General features: G+C 40.0%; 1 protein-coding gene across 1 annotated transcript in view; it reads right to left on the reverse strand.

The window, feature by feature from the left end:
- Positions 1-23,617, reverse strand: part of chrna8 (cholinergic receptor, nicotinic, alpha 8) — a 272,432-nt gene that overhangs the window by 120,229 nt on the left and 128,586 nt on the right. Inside the window, exon 3 of the mRNA XM_055632392.1 lies at positions 298-342. Coding sequence (XP_055488367.1) covers positions 298-342 — 45 coding nt within the window. The remainder of the gene's footprint in view (positions 1-297; positions 343-23,617) is intronic.

The following is a 23,617-nucleotide window of genomic DNA, read 5'->3' on the forward strand; positions in this document are numbered from 1 at the left end:
TTGAAGTGTGGTAGGAAACCGAAGATTTCGGAGAAAACCCATGCGGTCTCAGGGAGAATGCATAAACTCTGTACAGACAGCACCTGTAGTTGTGTCGAACCCGGGTCTCCACTGCTGTACGACAGCAACTCTACCACTGAGCTGTCTCAAAGAGTTAAAGATTTCATTATATTATTTTCAAGTAATGCAGTGGCTATTTAGCTGCGTGGGATCTCTTAGTTTTATTCTTCCTCTCTTTAGTAAAACATCTGCATCAACCTCCATGGGGCAATAAAATGAAATGGATAATATTCTTACCATTTGCAGCCACACATTTGAGATCAACACCTGATTTTTTTCATCCTATAAAGAGAGAATAATAATTAACAGTAAACAGAAATGTTTTTGTCTTTGCAGTCACAAAGTGAAGAGATATCTCAGTTTTTTTTAAATATGCATCACAGCTGGAAGTCTACATTTACATGGGAGCATGTGGGGAAAACAAGGGAAAAATAGTAATTACAACGTAATGGATGGCACATAAAGATGCAGTAGCTGAGCAGACAACCATAAACATAATATAAAGGGTTAGTGCATCACCACAGGCAGTTCAGGCACTGACGCGAAATAAAAAAATGGATGATTAATTAAGCATAATAAGGAGGCACTGTGCATAAGTAAATAAGGCAGCTTATCAAAGATATTTATTATAATTTTTTTTAAACAAATCATGTCCTAATATTATGATGAAAAGTGACAATGTTTCCAACCAATGCCCAACCCTGTGACTTCCCCTTACCCGATCATACTTCTGGTGCGTTGCTGTCTTACAAACACTTATAGAGGACCACATTTGCAGAAATTTCAATATTCCAAATCAATTGATTTCATTAATGATCTGATGTTTAGTTTAGTTTATTATTGTCACGTGTACCAAGGTACAGTGGAAAGATTTTCTGTTGAATGCTATCCAGTCAAAGAAAATACTATATGTGATTCCAATCGAGCATTTCACTGTGTACAGATACAAGATAAAGGATATATTATTTAGTGCAAGTTAAAGTCAGATTAAAGATAGTTCAAATGTCTCCAATGAGGCACAGTAGATGGGAGGTCAGGGCTGCACTCTAGCTGGTGAGAGGAAGGTTCAATTGCCTGACAACAGCTGGGAATAAACTGTCCCTGAATCTGAAGGTATGCATTTTCAAACTTCAGTACCTGTAGCCTTATGGGAGAGGGGAGAAGAGGGAATGACTGGGGTGAGACTGGTCCTTGATTGTGCTGGTGACCTTGCCAATGCAGCGTGAAATGTTGATAAAGAGTCCATGGTTGCGAGTTTGGTCTGGGCTACTTCCACAACTCTGCAATTTCATGCAGTCTAGGATGAAGCTGCTCCCAAACCAAGCTGTGATGCATCCTGATAAACATGTTTTCTACGGTGCCTCTGTAGAAGTTGGTGACATACTGAACCTCTGAAGCCTTCTAAGGAAATAGAGGCATTGATGTGTTTCTTGTCCATTTCTTCAATATGGTTGGTCCAGGAACAATTGTGGGTGATATTTACTCCTATGAACTTGAAGCTGTCAACCATTTCTACTTCTGCGCCATCAGTATCTGTACTGCTTCGCTTCCTGAAATAAATCATTATCTCTTTTGTCTTGCGGAGGGAAAGGCTGTTGTTTAGGCACTAGGTTGCAAGGTTTTAATCTCCATCCTGTACTCCGTCTCATCATTATTTGATATCCGAAACACATCGGTGGTGTTGTCTGCGAACTTGTAAATTGAGTTGGGTTGGTAATTGGCTGCAGGATCATGAGTGTATAGGCATCGTAGTAGGGGGCTGAGAACACACCCTTGTGGTGCACCAGTGTTGAGGATTATCGTGGAGGATGATAATACGAGGGGGAACTTCTTTACTCAGAGAAGTAATACGAGGTAATACGTGGTAATACGAGGGGGAACTTCTTTACTCAGAGAGTGGTAGCTGTGTGGAATGAACTTCCAGTGGATGTGGTGGAGGTAGGTTCGATTTTATCATTTAAAAATAAATTGGATAGGTATATGGATGGGAAAGGAATGGAGGGTTATGGTCTGAGTGCAGGTAGATGGGACTAGGGGAAAATAAGTGTTCGGCACGTGTGAAGGGCTGAGATGGCCTGTTTCTGTGCTGTAATTATTATATGGTTATTGTTATATGGTTATAATGGTAATGTGAAAATATTTGCTTTTCCAAATTTGAATTTTCAGAATATTAGGTTCATTGGAAATTGACTTACTGTACACTTCAATACACCAGCCATTTCCTACCACATTAAATAAAGTTTGCAGGTTTAGATATTTAGAACACGTCATTTTCCAGTTCAAAAGACCTTTGTCAGATCTGTCTGTAGCATACGTGAGGGAAGTAACTGATTCTTCAAACACCCGACCAAAAACAGGAGAAAGATCTTTACTCCTTCAAAAGCTTTTTGAGATCAAACTAGGGAATCTTTGATCTGAGTTCCCTGCTGTTACATTTTAGGCTAAGCTCTATAAAAGAGGACACATGCCAACACTCTGCTGCTGGCTCATTAAAACCACCCACCAGCTAAGTGAACCAGCTGCCATCTCCTCCTGCACATTTCCACTGGATTGGTTTATTCTGAAAGAATACTGTTTCTAGATAAAATAAGGATTGTGAAAGAAAAATTGTGTCAAGTCAACTGTGTCATGGGAATCTCCTCCATTATTCTGAGTGCTGTTTTGTGATAAAAAACTGAAACCTTTATTATGTTTTGCTCAAGGGAACCAACTTGATGTGGAGAATGTGGGTACAGTTTTTTCTCAGTGAATTTGTTATTTCTTATCAACGTATCTGCTATTGAACATAGTATACTTGAAAATGATTTGAATATGGATCTTAGAAACAATTTTAAATAGGTAGATAAGTTTGTAGGTTGGTATGTAAGTAGGTAAATGTGGGTAAAAATGTAGGTAACTGAATTAAGTTTGGTTCTGGAAGTATAAAATAAAGCATAGCAGATCTATTAGTTTGGTATTGAGTTATGGAGTCATGGAGAGATATAACACCAAAAATTATGACCTTGAGCCCACAGAGTCCATGTCAACCATTTATCTATATTACTAAAAGTCTGATCTTGACCACTACCTGTGGTTCTGTATATTGATTTTAGAAAAATGGCTGCCACTTACGGCTGTGATTTTTGGCCATCTTACTCAGAGTCTCCCTCTGCTGTGCAGGACAAGAGGAGTTTTACCATCAATGAAAAATAAAAGAGTTATTAGTGTTTAAAAAATGTTGAGATTCTCTCTCCTGAAGACCACGCCCCTTACAGGCGGACTATAAAACCCAGAAGTGTTAAGTGCTTCAGTCAGTCTCAGCAAGATGGGCGAGCGAGAGGGTAACGTCTCAGTCTGAGCTTGAATAACACTGAACACATGTCTACTAAAATGTGATTGCGGCTTTACTGACCTTGAGTGCCCTTAATGTGGTTTGAAAATGAAAATGTGGTTGCTTTGAAATAAAGCTCAACAAATGGTTGTTGGTGGTGGTGGCTTTGAAATAAAGCTCAGCAAATGGTCGTTGGCGGTGGTTGATTTGATATAAAGCTCAGCAAATGGTTGTTGGTGGTGGTTGCTTTGAAATAAAGCTCAGCAAATGGTGTCTAAACTTCACAACTTCCTGTTTGCACTTTATATTGATGTTAGATAAAACGCTACCACTTACAACTGTGAATTATGGCCATCTTACTAAGTCCCTCTCCGCTCATCAGGTGCAGAGGATTTGTCCCATCAATGAAAAATAAAAGTGTTATTAATGTTTAAAAAATGTTGAGAACCTCGCTTCTGTCAATTACGCCATGAAGGCAACGCCCCTTCCGGTGGGAGGGGGGAGGGATTATAAAATCCGGAAGTGTGGGTGTGGCTCAGTCTCTGCAAGATGGGGGAGGGAGAGGTCACGACTCTGTCTGAGCTGTGAATCAACTGAACACACTGAATGTCTACTGAACTGTGAGTGTGGTGTTTTGTGTGGTTTTATGGTGGTTTCACTTTGCTTGAAATGGTATGAGTGCATTTGAATTTGTGGCCTTGTACCCTGCTTGAAATGTTATGAGACTGCTCTTGAATTTGGTGGCCTTGCACCCTGCTTGAAGTGGCATGAAACTGCACTTGAATTTGGTGGCCTTGCACCCTGCTTGAAGTGGTCGGAAACTGCACTTTAATTCGGTGGCCTTGCACCCTGTTTGAAGTGATAGGAAACTGCACCCGAATTCGGTGGCTTTGCATCCTGCTTGCAGTGGTAGGAAACTGCATTTGAATTTGGTGGCCTTGCGCACTGCTTGAAAAGGAATTTCAAGGATTAGCCGTGAGTCAACTGCCAGCCCACCAGCCGTAGTGCTTCACAGCAGTGTTCAAACACTGTAAATGATCATTGTAAAGTGAAACATTTTTTCTACCTGAGTTTGTGTTAATCTATTCAATTTACTTCACCTTCCATTCATTCCTTATAAATTCTAATTCAGGTCCTCCGAGTTTCATTCCTTGAGGTTTGTGAAGTTCATTATGATCCAATAGGTGCTACAAAATTGTTAGATTCCAGGAATAACTATTGAAGATGATTGTTGAATAGAACTAGTAAAGTGAATATGAGACCGTGCATTATTCATCAAGTTGTTCTGATCTGAAATCTGTTCCAGAAAGGAGTGCCTGAAGTGAATTCACAGATACTCTCACAGCAAATTGGGCAGAACAGGAAACATTTGCAGGATTATAGGGGAAAAGCAGAGCGGAGAAATAAGTTCACTCTTTCAATGAGGTGGTACTAGCACAAGAGGCTGTGGGCCCCCTGTCAGAGTCTGTAGTGTGTACACCACCTCGAAATGGTGCCTTAGGAATCACTCAGACATTTGAGTGTTTGCATCAATTTTGAACATATCTCAAGTTGCTGACAGATGCTTCAAACTTCCATATCATCACTGAAGGCTGAAGAATACACTCTGCCAGGAATGAGAAATGCAACAATTTATCACTTATCAATTATTTGTCAGGCATCCTGAATTATATTATTTTAATCCAGGAATGATTGAAAGTCAATGGCAGGAGGGCATGTCATAGTATTTCTATTTATTTAATCATATAGACTATCACCATTTAGTTCCCTGTCATTTAACATTAGTTTAGATGTCAATGAAAAATAGCTGGAAAAAAGGGAGCCTGGGAGCAAAAAAAATATATTTCAGAGCTGATGAGTAGTTTTACAAGAATTTTTGAACATATTGGTCATTTCATAAAACTGAATTTTGATTTTGGTGTAGTTAAAAGATTTCTGCAGATCCCATTTGCACCTTGTCACTCATGGAGAAGTATTCCCTCTAATTTCTGAAACCTAGTTTAAGAATGCCACTGGCAGAAAACTGTAAAGTCTGTGAAAGGTGGGTGAATTTCAGAGCAGCCCAGCGATGGAAGGGAGTGAGGGAAGAGGGAAACTACAATCTCTTTGACGAGTTTAGTATTTAAAGCTAAGCTAAGTTTAATTTCTTAGCTTTATTAAAGTCTAATTCATACTCATACTCATACTTACTTTATTAGCCAAGAATGTTTTACAACGCACGAGAAATTTGATTTGTCAATCAGTCATATTAATAAAAAGCACAAGAACACACAAAATCCATTTTAACATAAACATCCACCACAGTGACTCCTCCACATTCCTCACTGTGATGGAAGGCGATAAAAAGTTTAATCTCTTCCCTTCTTTGTCCTCCAGCGGTCGGGGGCCTCTAACCTTCCGTTGACGGGACAAACTTACTCCCGTAGCCGCCAGCGGGCCTCCTCGTCAGGGCAATCAAGCCTGCATCGGAGGGGGGGATCTCAGTTCCCCCCCCCCGCCGGGCGATCTACCTCGGGTTGGGTTAATCAAACCTTCTGCATCGTTGTAGTCTCCCAACGATGCGTGTTCTTGATGTTACAGTCCGCAGGCCGTGGTTGGAGCATCGATCCCTGGCAAGGAATCGGCTCCGATGGCAAGTCCACACCAGGTGGTGGGGCTCAAATTCAGTTCCAAGCAAGGACTCCAGCTCCATAATGTTAGACTGGAGATATGACCCAGAAAACAATTGCATCTCCGGCAAGGTAAGAAATTGAAAAAAAAGTTTCCCCCGAACTTGGAAAAAAGACCAAAAAGACAAATGCCAGAGATTAAAGTCATGAAAACTGAGAGATTTTTTTGAAAGTCAAAAGCATTTTAGAGTAGGTGCAAAATCTGAATTTAAGAAGAAAGTCAACATTTTTAGACTTTTTTTGGTGCGATAGTGTGGAGTCTTCACTGCAGGGTGTTCTGAATACTCATTCATATTAGGCTAACATGGATTGAGGAAATACTGTGTAAATTCTACAAGGAGGACAAGGGCCAAATACCTCTCAGATATTGATATCCCATCTTGTGTACTCCAAAGCCACGTAACACATTCTGAATTCAAAGACCTCCAACAACATTGCAGGTTTTGTGGGGAAAAATGACATTGAATGTCATTGATCGAGTTGCTACAGTTGAATCCAATTTCCATAATAATACAGCAAATCTGCAGCACAGCAGGTCGCTTCTCTTTCAGCGTGTCCTAATGTGCGTTGCATGTCTGATCACATCGATCACCTGGTGCGGAAGACAAGGATGAAAGAAGCATTCTTCCATGGGCAGAGGCAGAGCAGAAATGAAACAGCTCTTTGAGCCCTGCTGTTCCTATACACAACTCATGAACTTAGCATTAAAGATATGTTACTCTTGCACAGAACATTGGCTATATTACATGTGGAGTGCACTGGCAGTTTTGATCATATTTTCAGGAAAATTATGAGGCTTTAGAGAAAGAACAGAAAAGTTCACTGGTGCTACCAGAGCTGAACAATTCTACCTACTCAGAAAGGATTGAATAAAGTGAGCCTTTTTAAGTAAAGTGATCCAGTTTGATATATCGTTATGCAAGTGATATATTGTTTGATAGGATAAAATGTTTCTGTCTTCAGGGTAGATCAGAACTAGTCACCATACATGAAAGAAAGTGATTAATGATTTCAGAAGAACGTGTTGATGATGTTGCATAGAGACAGCGAGGAGGTGTGCTGTACAGAAGAACTGACATGAACCCAGAGGCACCAAGTGACTTGTATTATGCAGCTATGCATCAGATGGCCAACTTAATTTCATTTGTACAACAGCAATCCTGCCTATCAGCAAAACTGTTAAGTCTTGCTTGTCGGAGCTAAAATGGAACAGGAATATCAAAACAATTATGTTGATTAAGTTTTAACAAAATGATGGCAAGAGAGTTTTTTATTTCTATGCCTGCCAAATCATTGCTACAGTAGACAGGTAAGGTGATTAAAAATAATTGTTTTCTCTATTGCCACTGACTGGATTCCCACACTGGCTGAAGGTATTGCCAATTAGTCTGATCCTGAAAAATCAGCACCATTTCCAGACCATTTTGCACAACTTCCTACTCTTGTCACAGTCCAATTCTTGTTGGCCTGCTCACTGGTCTGAAATCCTTTAATGTACTGTCTTTTCAAAACTTTATATAGGAAATATCAGTTCAAAGTCATTAATGAACCTCAACCCCCTCCTTTTCCATGATAGCTGCCATTAATTAAACTTCATTTGAGTTAAATATGAATCAAGTGAGTCCTTTAATTTTCCTTTGCTTTTAATTTCCTTCCTAACCATAAATATAAGCTATCTATCAATGCAATAGGTGAAGATATATCTGGAAAGACCCAATGGTTCCGTTAACTTCATCTACTTACTGTACATAATTTCACTTGCACTGGTAATTTTAAACAATGATTGGATTGAATAGAGTTCCAACTCAATCATCTCCTGACCTTCCTCTTCATGAAGTAAATTAAAACTTGTCAGAAGTTGCTAGCAGCCTCTGCCTGCAGCATGCAGCCTGTCCGTTTTTTCTATTTTTTTTTTTTAATTTTCGTTTGTCTAGATAGTTTGATTAGGAGATTTCTTTAGTTTTTTATGTGGGGGAGGGGTGTAGGGTAAGGGGGAAACCGCTTCCCAGTCACTTCCTGGCGAGGATGCGACTATTTCTCTGAGTCGCGTCCTCGCCCCCCTCCTTGTGGCCTACCAACTGGTTCGGAGCGGCCTTTCCTATCTGAGACCGGGGACTGGACCAGAGCTGTGGCAGCGGCAGCGGCGGCACGGCGCTGGATTCACCACGGAGCGGGCGATACCTACCTGGATCGCCGATTGAAGCTCTGGAGGGTTGGGCCTGCAGTGTCGACATCGCGGAGCTGTAGTTCGCGGAGCTCCCAGCACAGGCGGCGCTGACCTCAACATCACGGAGTCCCTGGGGCCCTTTGCTGAGCCTGGGGATGTCAGGAACCGCGGACTGGGAAGTGGCGAGCGGGCCTGAGCGGTAGGCCGCACATAGCGGCGGCTGCGGAGGGCTCCGGAGGCCCCGTCCATAGGTGAACAGCAGGAACATCAGTGGAAGATGACTGACTTTGGTGTCTTCCCTCACAGTGGGAAACTTTTTGATTCTGCTGTGTGGGGATGTTTTATGTTGGACTCTATTGTGTGTTGTGTTCTTTATTTTATTGTATGGCTGCATGCAAAAACAAATTTCAGACCTCAGTGTCATTGTATCGTATCGTAAAACGACTCTGGGCTATGTTCAAATTAAATGAGCAGATTTCTGAATTCAAGTTCAAACAATATTAACTGTTGCCTTACATAAAGGACATTTTTGCCTGCTATATGAAAATGCATGTGAAGGTGTAAAAATAGTGTACCCAGTTTCATGTGCCTAATTCATAGATTCATAAGCATAGAAACATGCCCTTCACCGCACCAATTCTTCACCAACTTTCAAACACTCATGATTCCTTCTAGGCACAGAGTAACTCATACTTCCAGTTATTCTTCTCCACTAAAAAATTTAAGTGGCAAATAAAAATGGTAAACCCCACCCCCCCCATTTTTATTGCATCATTCAATGCTTTTATTTGGCCTGTAATGGGATTTCACTGAAAGGTCAATTGCTAACTATATTTCGCAATTGATTAGCGTTACTTGGAAAATCATAGGGATGTTCTAGCTGTAGTGCTTATGAATGTCAGCTGCTAGGTGTGCACAGTGACATCAACTGATATCCATTGCACAGTGGCAGGGTGGCGTAGCAGTAGAGCTACTGCCTTGCAGCGGCAGAGACCCGGGTTCGATCCTGACTACGGGTGCTTATCTGTAGGTAGTTTGTACGTTCTCCCTACGACCCTTGTGGTTTTTCTCCAAGATCTTCAGTTTCCTCCCACACTCCAAAGACATTGGCTTGGTATAAATGTGATTTGTCCCTAGTGTGTGTAGGATAGTGTAATTGTGCATGGATCGCTGGTAGGTACGGACTGGGTGGGCCGAAGGGCCTGTTTCCGCACTGCATCTCTAAACAAAACCAAATAAAAAAACTAAACCGTTGTCAGAATTGTAATGCTCAACTGTGCATTTTCTAAGGGCAGATAACATGGGTCTCGACCCTGGAGCTGACTTTACCACAGCCAGAAGCTGATGCTCAGCCAGTCCAATGGAGCACTGATTGAATAACAGATTTTATCTTCTTGATTCATGGGGAAGTCCCGATCTGCCTGGCAGCTTGGAGAAATGACGACAGTCCATGCAGAGATACTGGCATTTCCCAGGAAAAACAAACATGCAAACATACACTTGCATATCTTTCCAGAAGATATGAAATCTTTTGAAATTATAGACAAGAACAATTTGTTCTGTTTCACATTGCAGATGATGAAAGATGAATATGGATGAATCTCTGAAAGTCACAATATTGCTTTCCTGGCTCTGCATAATTTTAATCAGTGCTCTCTCTTTTATGTTCCATAATTAGAGATAAAAAATTAGGCAATATGTTCATTTCATGACCTAAAGCAATTATCCTATTCTACTAATAGATTAAAAAACAAACATAAGTCAGTTATGTGCTTATATTAGTGCATTAAAATATTCACTAGGAATATTTTTGATCATGTATGTAGAATATATAAATATTTTCCATATTCAATTTTGAACGATCAACACTAAATGTTAAACAAGTCAGTAATCCCTTTCTCCATGAATAAATTAAAATATAAATATCCAACTTTGCATATGGCTATTTAAGAATTTGTATTCAGTTTAGCGGGTCTTGGAACACATAATGGTATTGTTAAAGGTGACCGTGAAGCTGTCCAATGGTGAATATCTTTCAGGAAAGATGTCGTGCAGATTTACAGGTGGTGGAGTTTACGCATGTGTCCAGCCCATGTTTGCTCCATCTTACGAGCAGAGGCTTGGGAGTTATTATAGAAGCCTATGTGAGTCTCTGCATTAAGTTTCTTGATGATACAATACCACAATATCATTTGCTAATTTACTGCTCTGTTCTATAACCCCTGCCACATCTTGTTTATACCCTCGGAAGTAGCACTAAAAAACCTTCCTGTAAAAAAATACTGGTCTCCCTCCTGTTCAACCCATCCTTCTTGTACAGGTCACCTCTGCCACAGAAGAGAACTCAACGGTCTAAAAATCCGAATTCCTGCGTCAACCCCTGAGCCTCACATTCTTCAGTACTATCCTCCTATTCCTACCCTCAGTAGCAATGGCACTGTCAGTAGTCTGAAGATTACTACCATTACGACCCTGCATTTTAATCATGCCTATCTCCATATATTCACTCCTCAGGACCTCATCCCAATGCCATTTGTGCCAAGCTGCACAATAAAGTCTGCTATAATGTTCCAGCTGCTCCAAGACATTCAGGACCCTGGTATCAAGGAAGCAACGCACCATCCTGGAGTCTCATTTGTTGCCACAGAATCCTCTGAATCTGTAGCACTTCATTCACTAAGGAAATTAATATCCACAGATACATACTGATTTATTGAGAATCTCCAGTACTTTCAATTTATATTTCTGATTTTATGCATAGTTTTCTGCATCTGTAGTACTGTGCTTTTGTCCTGAATGTTGGATTTCTTTTGTGATGATATAATTGCCCACATTTCAACAAATGAAATCTATTCAATCATTTGTCCATAGCTGCAACACAAAGGCAGAGATGAAGTAACTGTGATTTCGTAATGATGTTGTTTTGATCATGTCGCTGAATTCCACACGGTACATGCATGCAATCCAGACTCAGACGGCTGCTATTTAAAACTAATCTCAATTTTCTGCCTTGAAAATGGAGGCTTGCATTCTGTACATTCTGAGCCAAAGGCTTCTTTGTGAGAAATAGATGAAGCTAAGAAACACTCAGGAGATTTCCAGATTAGTTATCAACCTGAAGATATCGGCCTTCACTGATGCTGCCAGACCTGCAAGGTGTGTGCATAATATTTTTTTCAGACCCAGTTTGATCAATTCACTGACTCCGGTTCTTTGCTTCCTAGGTGTCCTTCCCAATTCCTGCTATACTGAAACTATGTTCCACAGCTCAGAATTTTTGACGCAGAAGAGAAAGCTCTCTACCCTGTATATATTTATCAGTCTTACATATATTGGTGCTATGATGTCGATAGTCTTCAGTAATTTTGAGAAGCTACAAATGTTGATACAATGCCCTGGGTGAAAATTCATATCAAAATTGAAGAAAGGCATACTATGACATAAACACATATTCTTTAATCCTTGAAAGAGTACTGTATTTTATGCAAAAGTAACGATTTTTAACTTACTAATTAGTGTAAATCAGTATAATAATTTAACAATATATGACAATACTCATTACAGTTCAAAAATGTCCAGAAATCATTATATTTATTTTAGCAATTTAGTGTCCTGTCGGAGCAATAATAATGAACCTAAAGTGTTTTGATCATCAACAAAAATCACTATGCTTGTTAAAAAAAATCATCTGAAAGTAAAAATCTTGCACCAAGAAACCACTAAGTCATCATGAAATTCATCTGACTTAGCAGTAACATAACTTATTTTCTATTTGGTAATTCTTTAGGTAACAAATATTTTGGTGCTGGTATCCAAAAGGTTGTGCTTATTTTTTTAAACTCTAGAATTCAATTTTGGAGGAGCTTTGAGCAAAGCTTCATCCACCCTGAAAAGGGCTTGGTCACTCCTATGGAAAGCTGCAGGGTCAATTCTTGAGGTCTGTACAAAAGGTCCTGGAGATTCAAGTTGCAATTTTTTTTTTTTAACTCCAAATATTTAGTGCTAGTTACATGACATCATGGAAAACATAGAAACATCGAAAATAGGTGCAGGAGAAGGCCATTCTCCCCATATCCCTTGATTCCATTAGCCCTAAGAGCTATATCTAATTCTCTCTTAAAAACATCCTGTGTTTTGGCCTCCACTGTTGAAAAACGACTATTGAAAAAAACTAATGCAACCAAGTCCAAAGGCCAGCAAACAACTGTTATTGAACTTAGCATGTGTGAATAAAGCAGTGACGCGTATATACAATGCAGCAATTTATTGACCAACTGTCAGCCATGAGAATAATTTATGAAGCTCAGTGTATTTGCTGTTGTTTTCTTATTGGAACTTCTACCAACAAAAACATTCATCAATCATGGTGCTTTTATAAATGTCAAAATCACTCTTTAGCCTCAACATCAAATCCAATCATGCTTTATGTTTTGGCAGTGATGGCTTGGGGTTTCCTCCTACCTTCCAATGACGTGTGGGCTGTTAGGTTAATTGACTATTTTATATTGTCCCTCGGATGTAGGCGAAAGGGAGAATCAAAGGGAATTGATGGGACTGTGGTTGAATAGAATAGGATTAGTGTAGATCAGTGAAAATGGGTGCTTCATGATTAGTGTGGGCTTGTTGGACCAAAGGACATGTGTCTGTGCTGTGTGACTCTTTGACTCTCTGTATGACTCTATTTTCTGTCAGTGCAAATTACAACAGTAAGGATTGTTCAGTCATGGTGAATGACATTTAAACTGAGAAATCCTATTCTGACATATGACATCTTATTTGCTCAATTTAATATCTGACTCTTTGTTGGAATGAAACATGGCACAGAGCTCACTGCACAGAAACAAATCATTTGGCTGACTGGTCAATGTGGCATTGCTTGCTCCTCATTAACTTCCAAGTTCTGTAAGTGTATCTTTCTCTTCTCTTACCTATGTTTATCCAGCTTCTCCACAAATGTATCCATGCTATTTACTTCACCTACCCCTGTGGTAGTTAATTTCACATTCATGTCACGCTTTGGATACAGAAATTTCTTCACAAATAAAAAAAAGACAGGTGATGATGGGTGTTGGTTGATTGGCAGATGATTAGACAAAAGCCAGAGATAAGCAGACAAAACATTAGAGATAATGAGATAAGGATAGAAGATGCATGGATTGTAAAGCCTTTTGAAGAGATATAGGTGGAAGGGGATGGGGGAAGGGAGAAGGGGAGAAATGGGTGCACATCGAGGTAGGGCACACGGTGAAGGATAAAAGGTGATGGAAGGGGTGTTGCTTGTAGGTTAATTACCTAAAATTACCCCCCCCCCTCCCCCCACCCACCAACCCCTACCTGGTTGCACACCAATTTCTCTTCTTCCTCTTCCCTCTAACCCCTTCGACCCATATTCTTTCCTCTGGCTTCACAATTCATGCATCTTCTATCCTGAACTCCTTTCTCACACTTCTAGTCTTTTCATCTCTAGTCTTTGTCCAACAAATCTGCCAATCAAAACCCTTGCTCCCCTGTATCCGCCTATCACTTGCCAAACTTTGCCCTGCTTCCATCCTCTTCCAGCTTTCTCTCACCCCCTCCCTCCCCACCACAATCAGTCTGAAGTAGGGTCCTGACCCGAAAGGTCGCCTACTCATGTTCTGCAGATATGCTGCATAACCCGTTGAATTAATCCAGCACTTTGTGGCTTTTCTTTCTGTAAATGAGCATCAGCAGTTTCTTGTGTCTGTTTTCTTCACAATTCCAGAGTTATATTCATGCTCTCCGATTTTGGTCACATCCATGTCCTCTAACAATGCTCTTCATAATTTTAGAGATCCTGTATCAATTCACCTTTCAACCATCACTTTCCTAAAGCACTGAGTTTAAGCCTACTCAAGCATTTCTAATAAATTCTGGCAGAGCTGACTCTAAAGTTATAGATCAGTTTTCTTATATCATTAGATCACAGCACTGTTTGCTGCTATAATTTATTTTCTCTCCCAACAATCTGCCTGACACTACAATTTTAGATGATTAAATATAATGTTTCAGAGTAATGCAAGGAACAAACAAGGCAAAACAATGCATCAAATCAATATCAATTAAACCTCCGTTTTTTAAGCCCCACTTCATTAGTTCCAAGTTAAGGATTGCCTCAGAAACTTACATTAATGTGAAGCCGTGATCGATTTTCACATGACATTGCCGCTAAGGATTTTTTTTCATGTATAATGGAATTAGATCTCAGAGGAATTATTCTAAGAATTTTTGGAATTAGTTCAATATATCGACAGATTGCCAGTTCACATTGTCCAGTGGGACTGGGAAGGCTATCAAATGGCTAGCCTTCACGGAAGGAGCATAAATGATCTACTGAATTGTGCTGAAGATCACCAAATGTTCGCGGATGTGGCCAAGGTAATGTGAACCTTCGTGACCTCCACTGATGGAGAATATGTTGCTCTCCTGATGGAAGCAGGAGTCATGCCATGACTTCAAGGAAATTGGTAGAATTTAATTCTCAATCAATTGTGCTAAATATACAATATATTATTGGCCAATTGTTGTACTCCACTCTTGGAATTGGTAGAGGGGACTTTAGGAAGTCTAGTAGGCTGGTGCTAATGTCTTAAACAATTAGTACAAGTAACAAGTGACTTGAGAATTAAGGGACTGAAGTTTAGGGGTAACATGAGGGGGAACTTCTTTACTCAGAGAGTGGTGGCTGTGTGGAATGAGCTTCCAGTGAAGGTGGTGGAGGCAGGTTCGTTTTTATAATTTAAAAATAAATTGGATAGTTATATGGACAGGAAGGGAATGGAAGGTTATGGTCTGAGCGCAGGTATATGGGACTAGGGGAGAATATGTGTTCGGCACGGTCTAGAAGGGTCGAGATGGCCTGTTTCCGTGCTGTAATTGTTATATGTTATATGTTATATGTTAACCAAAGATGAACTTAAGTACAGGCAGCTACAGAAGTTGATTGGTCCTACTGCTCCAGTTAGGAACATTTTCAATGAAATCTTACTCAAGAGTTTCTTACCTAGAAATCTGATGTTCAAAGCCAAACACAGGGACAGCCATTTAATATTTGAAACCTATTCTAATATTCAAACAAAGGTTTCTTTATTCTGCTTCTCCTCCCTGTCACTTGCTTTCCACATGAAATAAACAATTTCAGATTGCAATCTTCTGAATAATAATTCATCACTGTTCACTGCCCTCTTGGAGGTTATCATTGTCCTCTTCATGGAGTAAGAATGGATATTTTCATTGCCAAGTTCATGCCTTGAATGTATAATAGCACTAGTAGAGTTGCATGAAATAAAATGTAGAAGTCCTGATCAAACCTCCAATTTACTCATGAGGTTGAGGTATAGGCAATATAGCAAAAGCCTTGCTGGTGTACTTGTTCTGCTGCTAACTGCTATCTCTCAGAAATGCAAGGAGCTTCATTACATGGGGACATGCTATATTTCTCACTAACACATAACATGGCAAACATGATAATGTCATCACATCACTTGCATATGTGAATGGTTTACATGTTTACAAATGTACCAGAGATATATAAGTATACACATATATCAAGGAGTGCTTCACATATATACATAAATTACTGGTTCAGTCTATTGGCAGGTTTCCTCAGGCATTTTGACTTTCTTAGCTGTTGTGGATCTAAAGAACATCTAACATCTTGACCCAACCTGCTTTTGATTTCTGTCTCCTCTTCACTAATTGGTTCTATATCCACTCTGATAATAAATTAAACATCATCAATATTGCCTCCACTTTCCCATGGGACAGATATATACCTTGCAGCAATTACTTACCTTCTGCTATGTCCCCAAACTACCATTATATGTCATTAAGTATTGCATACTAGCAGAGTATCACAAATAACTCATACTTGTTTAAAGGTCTTAACTCTTTCACTTACTCATATTGCTCGTGCTGCTTCTCTTTGCTTCTTCCCAATGAATTGTCAGGCCGTGGCTCATGATTTTTGCTTTCCTTTCAAAGAACACGAGGCATAGCTTTGTCAGAGGGGGAAAGTTTAAAGAAGATGTGTGGGACAAAGACGAGTGGGTGCCTGGAATGCGCTGTCAGGGGTGCTGATGCAAGTATATATCATAGTGACATTTAAGAGGCTTTTAGATAGGCACATATGCAGGGAATGGAGTGATATGGATCATATGCAGACAGGAGAGATTAGTTTAAATTGACAGAATGTTCAGCATGGACACAATGGGCAGAAGGGCCTGTTACTGTGCAGTACTGTTCTTTGCTCTATGTTATGTTGGTTCTATTCTTCTGCTATCCTTCACCTTTCCTTCAAAGTGTCTGTGGTAAATGTACGTATATTTGAAGTTTACAACACAGCAACAGCATTGCTGGGGTAATTTGTGGCATTGTAAAATACATGAATAACAGACAGCTGTTAAAATTGCTGTTAAAATGAACTGATGTCCTGACCTACCTCATAGCACATCATAGTATATTATATTATATTGTCTCCTGGGCCTGTGCAATTTACAATGCAATCGACACTTTTTATATAGGGTTTGTGTAATTTACAATGCTCTCACTTTCCCCTTTATATAGGGTTTTAGGCATTTTCTTTCTTTTTTAGTTCTAGAGAAGTATATGTTTTTATAGATTATGTGTCTTCTGTGTGTCTTTTTAACTTGACTTGACTTGACTCTCTGAACAACCGCACAAGAGTTCCTATGTGTGTAAGCACAAATGGCAAATAACGTTTTTGACCTTTGACCTTTGACAGCTAAACAATAATTTGTGAGACTCAAATTGCATTGGAAAGTCTGCCTCTTCATGTCCTCCTTCAAAATATAAACAGATATTTTAGTTGCATCATTAGAAGCAGCATAGTCTAGAGGAATTAATGAATGCCTGATACTGCTCATGAAACATTCAGAAATAACATGATATCTGTGGTTTGACACCAAGTCTTCAGGCATGTCACTGGATGCAAACATTATTCTCAACTTCGTGATTGTAAGTTCTCCTGCTTTGTAAACTCCTACATGTTGTTGCACTTCAATCGGTTGCTAATGCATGTCGGCAAGGATTTTGAAAGATGTCACAGACTTTCTGAAATGGTCACTTAGCCACCTATAAGATCTTATGGGAGTCTTTGCTGACTTCCTTCTACCATATTGATGGATTTTACATTCAATATTAAATCTTTTTGATTTTGTCAATACTCAGACAGTACAGGAAGCTTCTGCAAATAGCCTTCATATTAACGATGCTCTATGTCCTGAGTGCATTTCATCTAATATTCAATTTCTCGGGACATTGGGGCTTCAGTCCTACTTGAGACAACCTTGAATAGTGAACAATTCAAACTTTCTGTTGTGAAATGTTTTGCATGTGTACATCTGGAAATATACCTGACTTGCACCAACCTTTACAAATTTGGTCATAAATCATTTCAAAAGCATAGCTTTCTGTGTTGGGTCTGCTTGGTGTCATTGGAAATCTTCACTCTCCAGTTGTAATACACAATGTGCGTACGTGTTGTGCTCACATTGCCAGCATCAAAATCAGCATTCCTGATAAAGTATCTGTGTGAACACCTCTCCCCAGTCGATTTTATTAATCTGTCTTATTCCAATAATGATAATTCCAATAATGATAATTAGTTGTGTAGCCAACTGATCATCATAACACATGATGTATTACGTTTAACCATGTACCTATAAAAGGTTACTTAGGTATGTCTTGAAACTCTCTGTGCATTCTGTCAAATGTAAGTCACCGAATTTCCTGCAGAAGGTAACACTACTGATAGAACAATCTGATGCAGCATAGATATTCATTTCTACAATGGGGTATTTATCTTGAAAATGCACTGCTTTCTGCTATCTGCACTAGTTGTATAGATACTGTACATCAGGTTCTCCTCTAACTAATCAGCTTTTGCATTATGCAGACTCCTTCCCTTTAGTTTCTTGCTCAGCAAATGTCCTCTCAGTGCAGTGGGTAATATTGGCAGAGATGTTCTGGTTGGTTGCCCTGGATTTCGATTTGCACTATGTGGCAAATGTCTCATTTTCTAACACATACAATGCTCTTATTCTCAAAAAGGACAAATGCATAGTGAATGGCTGCCACTTCAAAAATGGGCAGCTCTCACAATTACATGGTGCTGACCTAATTTCCTGTATGGAGTTTTCACCCAAAAGCTACAGTCATTATTGTCTTGATTTTGGACAGAAGTTAGAATTTGCCAAGGCATGGTGGTGCAGCAGTCGAGTTGCTGTCTTACAGGCATGCAGCGCCGGAGACCCGGGTTCAATCCTGACTACGGGTGCTGTCTGTACGGTGTTTGGATGTTCTCCCCATGACCACATGAGTTTTCTCCAAGATCTTTGGTTTCCTCCCGCACTCCAAAGACGTACAGGTTTGTAGGTTAATTGACTTGCTACAAATGTAAATTGTCCCTAGTGTGTGTAGGGTAGTGTTAGTGCATGAGGATCGCTGGTCGGCGTGAACTCGGAAGGCCGAAGAGCCTGTTTCCGCGCTGTATTTCTAAACTAAACTAAACTAATTCGACTTTATGTGCTCAACAATTTGGATGGAATCTGTTGATCATTTAATCCATACATAAATCTCACCTAGATTACACATTATCAGAATTCATCAAATGTCAGCATAAATCCCTTATGCCATATAGTTACTGGCTATTTATCTTGTTCTTTGATCTGTCATGCCATGCTACCTATTTCAAATGGCTGTGGATTGAAATAATTCACCAATTTCTGTTTTTTTTTCAGTGAATGTCATTTTCTGTGGGGCTGCCTAATTAGTGAGCATATGAATGGTCTTGAAACCAACTCAAAAGTAGAAAACCTTTCTCACACTCTCAGCATTCATTGCTAATGCATTTGCTAATGCTAATGCAACTGAGTTGAATGATCAGCCATGATTATATTGAATGGCGGTGCAAGGGCCAAATGGCCTACTCCTGCATCTATTTTCTATGTTTCTATGTTTCTATTTCAATGTGATTATCTTCTCTGAGAAAAAAAGTACATCCTTTTGCCTAAATAGTGAGGGATTTCCAAATTATCCGGTCTTCACTGGAGCTGCAATTTTGTCAATTTCTTGCCTAATTAGTAATATCGTGACATTTGAGGTCTTGTTACACTCTGGGTGTTTAATTCTCCATGATCGGGTTCATGTTAAGGACTATGATCGTGTTTTTTTCACTGGCCGTTGCCTATGCAGGTTTAGAGTTAGGTGTGCACCAAGAACACTTTGATGCTAGAGCTCTTTTCTCTATCTGACAGAAAGTTGCAAGGTCCTGTTTAATGGTTGTTTCAAAACCTTTCCTGCACTGTTCTCTCTGGAGGCTATACTTAGCTGTGTGATGCTTATCCTCGTGACGTATTCTGTAAATTAGTCTTGCAGTGCTGGGAAGTTCTAACTATAATTATTTCTAGAAGACGGCAGCCACATCAAAATATTAATTGTATTTTATTGAAGATTAACAACAACTAAAATGTCAATTATCTGGTTTTGTTCCACATCCCAAAGACATGCTGGTTTGCAAATTACTTGGTAGCAATAGCAGCACTCAAAATGGCCCCTTGATGATCACTTTCTGATCAATCTTGGCTTACTTATAATATGACAAAATATATTTTGGGGACTATTGCAATGGAACTTCTTTTGAAGGAGTCATCTCAAAGAACCCTCAATTATTCCAATTTACAAATGAAATGTACCTAATTCATGTTTGCTGAATACAGACCATGTGAAGAACTTTTATGTCAGGAGAGATGTGAATGCAATGGGGAGAAACTAAAGAAGATACAGTAGGGACAAGTGGTCGCTTGCACCGTTTCAATGGAGGCCAATAGAACTCAGGGGAACAGAACTTATCAAAATGGCAAGGGACAAAGAATGAGATGACATAAGGCAGCTCGATGGAGCATTAGATAGCATTGCTGCCTCACAGCACCAGTGACATACCCGTATGATGCTGATCGCCGGTGCTTTCCATGTAGCGTTTGCATGTTCTTCTTTTCATTGTATGAATTTCCATTAGGTGCACCAGTTTCCTCCCATGTCACAAGGATGTCCTGGTAATTTAATTAGCTACTGTAAATTACCCAGTAGTGCCAAATGAATAATTGTGCAATTGATAGACCTGTGAGTGAGACTATGTTACAGGGGAATGAGAGATGAATGTGACTAATGGGATTTCTCTGCTCAGGGGAAATGATGGTCTTCTGTGACGTAATGTGTTAAGGTGTGATGGAGTCATTTAGTATGAGATACAGTGGCGAATGAAGGGATCAGCCTCGGAGATGGTCACAGCAATGTCCCGAGTTACTTAGGAAGGTTTGAAATCTACACCAAAAACAGACAGCTCTTCAAAGGAGGGTTTAACCCAGTATTGTGCAAAAGGATTTAAGATTTGGGGAATGAAGAAGTAATGACCACAAGTGCAAGTTGGAAGGGACTTAGAAACATAGAAAATAGGTGCAAGAGGAGGCCATTCAGCCCTTCGAGCCAGTACCGCCATTCATTGTGATCATGGCTGATCGTCCCCTATCAATAACCCGTGCCTGCCTTCTCCCCAAATCCCTTGACTCCAGGACAGAAAGAACGGATTCGGAATGGGAAGGGGAGTTAAAGTGCTGAGCCACCGGGAGATCAGGTTGATTATTGCGAACTGAGTGGAGGTGTTGTGCGAAGTGATAACCAAGCCTGTGCTTGGTCTTATTGAGGTTGATCATACGCTGAATAATCCAACCACATTTTTGTTTGGAAGTGGAAAGAAATAATAGAAATTGCATTAATTGCAGTGTGTAAAAAGAGTTGAGATACTGTATTATGATTTTGCTGCATGTCATTGTGGGATATATCATGTCTTGATTGGTGAATATGTTTAGTTTTTGACTTTATTTGCAGCAGAAATAATATGTGAATGCTTCATTGAGCATAATTCCGATTGGTAACTACGCACTTCGTCCGAGCACATTATCACACGCGTCATGCAAGCCGTTTTAAATGACCACCCCAACTGTCATTTGGCAACTTAAAAAGCTGCCAAGGTTGCCCGATTGACAACAGAGTAAAAAAATTAAGTGAGACCCCTGCAAGGTGTATAATATTTTTGACACTGCCTTTCTTACATATGCTGTCAAAACGCACTGTAGTCTCTAAACAACTCTTCAGTAATTTTCCTTGCCCTCGATTTCAGAATAATAATGTTTTAAGCCAATAACTCGACACTAACACTGGCAATAAATAAATTTAAATCACAGCTTTCCAGCCCCTTATCTCATTGGCCACGCTCGGCTGCAAATTGGTGTCAATCTGGTGTACCATCTTCCTTTAGTCGTGGGGGTGGGGGATTGGGAGGGGCCTCACAAGTGGAACAGCTTATGGCCTCTCTTCATCTAAATCCGGCCCTGGGGGTAGAGGGTTGTAGGGGAGCTGTGAAGAGGCAATAGGCAAGAAAGGTGCCAGAGCTGGAGACAAGGGTAGACACCGGAAAGGGTAGAAACTGGAAAGAGGCTGGAGGTTAGGGTGGGACAAAAATTGCCTGAGAATCCTGAAGAAAATGGGCTTGCATGTAAAAATTCATGCATTGCATCACTTTAATGGTTTATAACTTTAGTATTAAAAAGATCTACCCACATGCAAAAGAAAGTGCAGCTGGGGAAATTCAATGGGTCAGGCAGCATCTGTGGAGCAAAATAGGTAGTCAACATTTCAGGATAAGACCCTTCATCAAGTCTCGAGGACTCGACTCGATATGTCAATGATCTATTTCCCTCCACAGATAACGGCTGATCAGTTGTGTTCCTCCAGCTGCTCTGCTTTTTTCTGCTACAGATTCTAGCACATGCAATCTCTTGTTTCTCTGCCTATCCACATGCATGTGGTGGGAATCTCTTTGAAGGCATAAATTAGCACTGTTAATATAATTGTCGGCATGACAGCAGTGTGTGAGGGGCAAATGTCCTAAATCTCATACCTGACCCTCACCAACAGTCAGGTTTACAAAATGGTTGGAAGATTAGCTGGTGTGGAACGGGAGAGGAGACTTAAAATGAGCACCATCTTGGAAAAGAGGAATAAACTACTAATTGGTTTGGTGGTATCAATGTCCTTGTTGCTTTATTTGATTATGCAAATCAAAAGAACATTCCTTCCATGGATTATTTATAGTCAGCAATTTAAACATTCAAATTCTGTCATTAAGGGAGAGGAATTAGGAATAATATCCACTGAACTGTTGGAGCATGGAATTGCATCTAAAGGGAGTAGTTGGAGGCCATTAGACCTTAATAGGGGAAAAGTGCTTAAGTATTCAAAGCAGATATAGATTAGGAAGAGCAAGGACTAGTTTATGATTGCCCTGGTAATGAGGCTGCACAGGGACCACTTCATACTGAAAGCTTCTATGGATCATTGGAAGTGTTCTTGTCAAGATGATGCTTCCATAATTTCTCTGTTCAGGGCCAACAATAATGTCTGGTCTGAGATTTAAAAACAAACAGCTGACAAGACAACATTAGTTTGAACATTTGTACAATGTAGCTAAAATGATGTTGCTGCTTCTCGGTAGATGATTTCAGAATCCTTGTTAGCAAAGACATTTGAGCACAAATGCAAAGTTGGCTTTAACAATTTGATTCTATATATCAAATGATGAGGGAAGAAGTCGCTGTTCAAGGTTAGCAGTCAAGGGATTGCGATAATGTAATGCAATCATGTAAAGTAATGCCAATGAATCTCAGATGTGGATGATCGGTACGTGGATGTTCTGCCTTGGTTGGCACCAATCACAATTTGGATTCCGCGTCTCCCCTGCCATCTCCTCAACTGGTTGTATGGTGGCAAGGTTTTTCTTGAGAGGTTAAAGCCTTGGTTTCAGCCTATGGTGTTAGTGGTGATAAAATAAGTTGTTCTAGATGCGGTGCTGTCAATGGGTTGCGGGGTTTACAGTGTTCCAAATGGGACTCTGGAATGTCTGGTATCTGTGGGGAAGGATTTGAAGGTCCTTTGCAGTTTGAGTTCTTTATTGACTATCGGCTCCTGATGTTCAAGAAGGATATTTAGCTATGAATTTTAATGTGGACCAGCACATTTAGTGAAATTAAATGTGGACCAGCACATTATAGTGCTGGAAGCCGCAGTAATTATGTTGATCTCAGTGCTTCAGAAGTGACCCCTGAGTCAGGTTGAACTACAGGTAGTGCTGCTGGTTAGACAGGGTAAGTAAAGTATTGTGGGGTGTGCAGCCCCAGGAGACAGTTGTTAAGTTCTGAAAGAGATTTAATGCTGTCTTGACCTTATGGCAATGGCCTGGAGGTGTTGTCAGGGAATCTGCATTTGGCCAATAAGTTCAGATGGCCGCTACTCCTCTCCATCAACAATAGCAAGTTG

Source organism: Leucoraja erinacea, chromosome 3 (genome assembly GCF_028641065.1).
Source record: "Leucoraja erinacea ecotype New England chromosome 3, Leri_hhj_1, whole genome shotgun sequence".
Taxonomy (NCBI): domain Eukaryota; kingdom Metazoa; phylum Chordata; class Chondrichthyes; order Rajiformes; family Rajidae; genus Leucoraja; species Leucoraja erinaceus.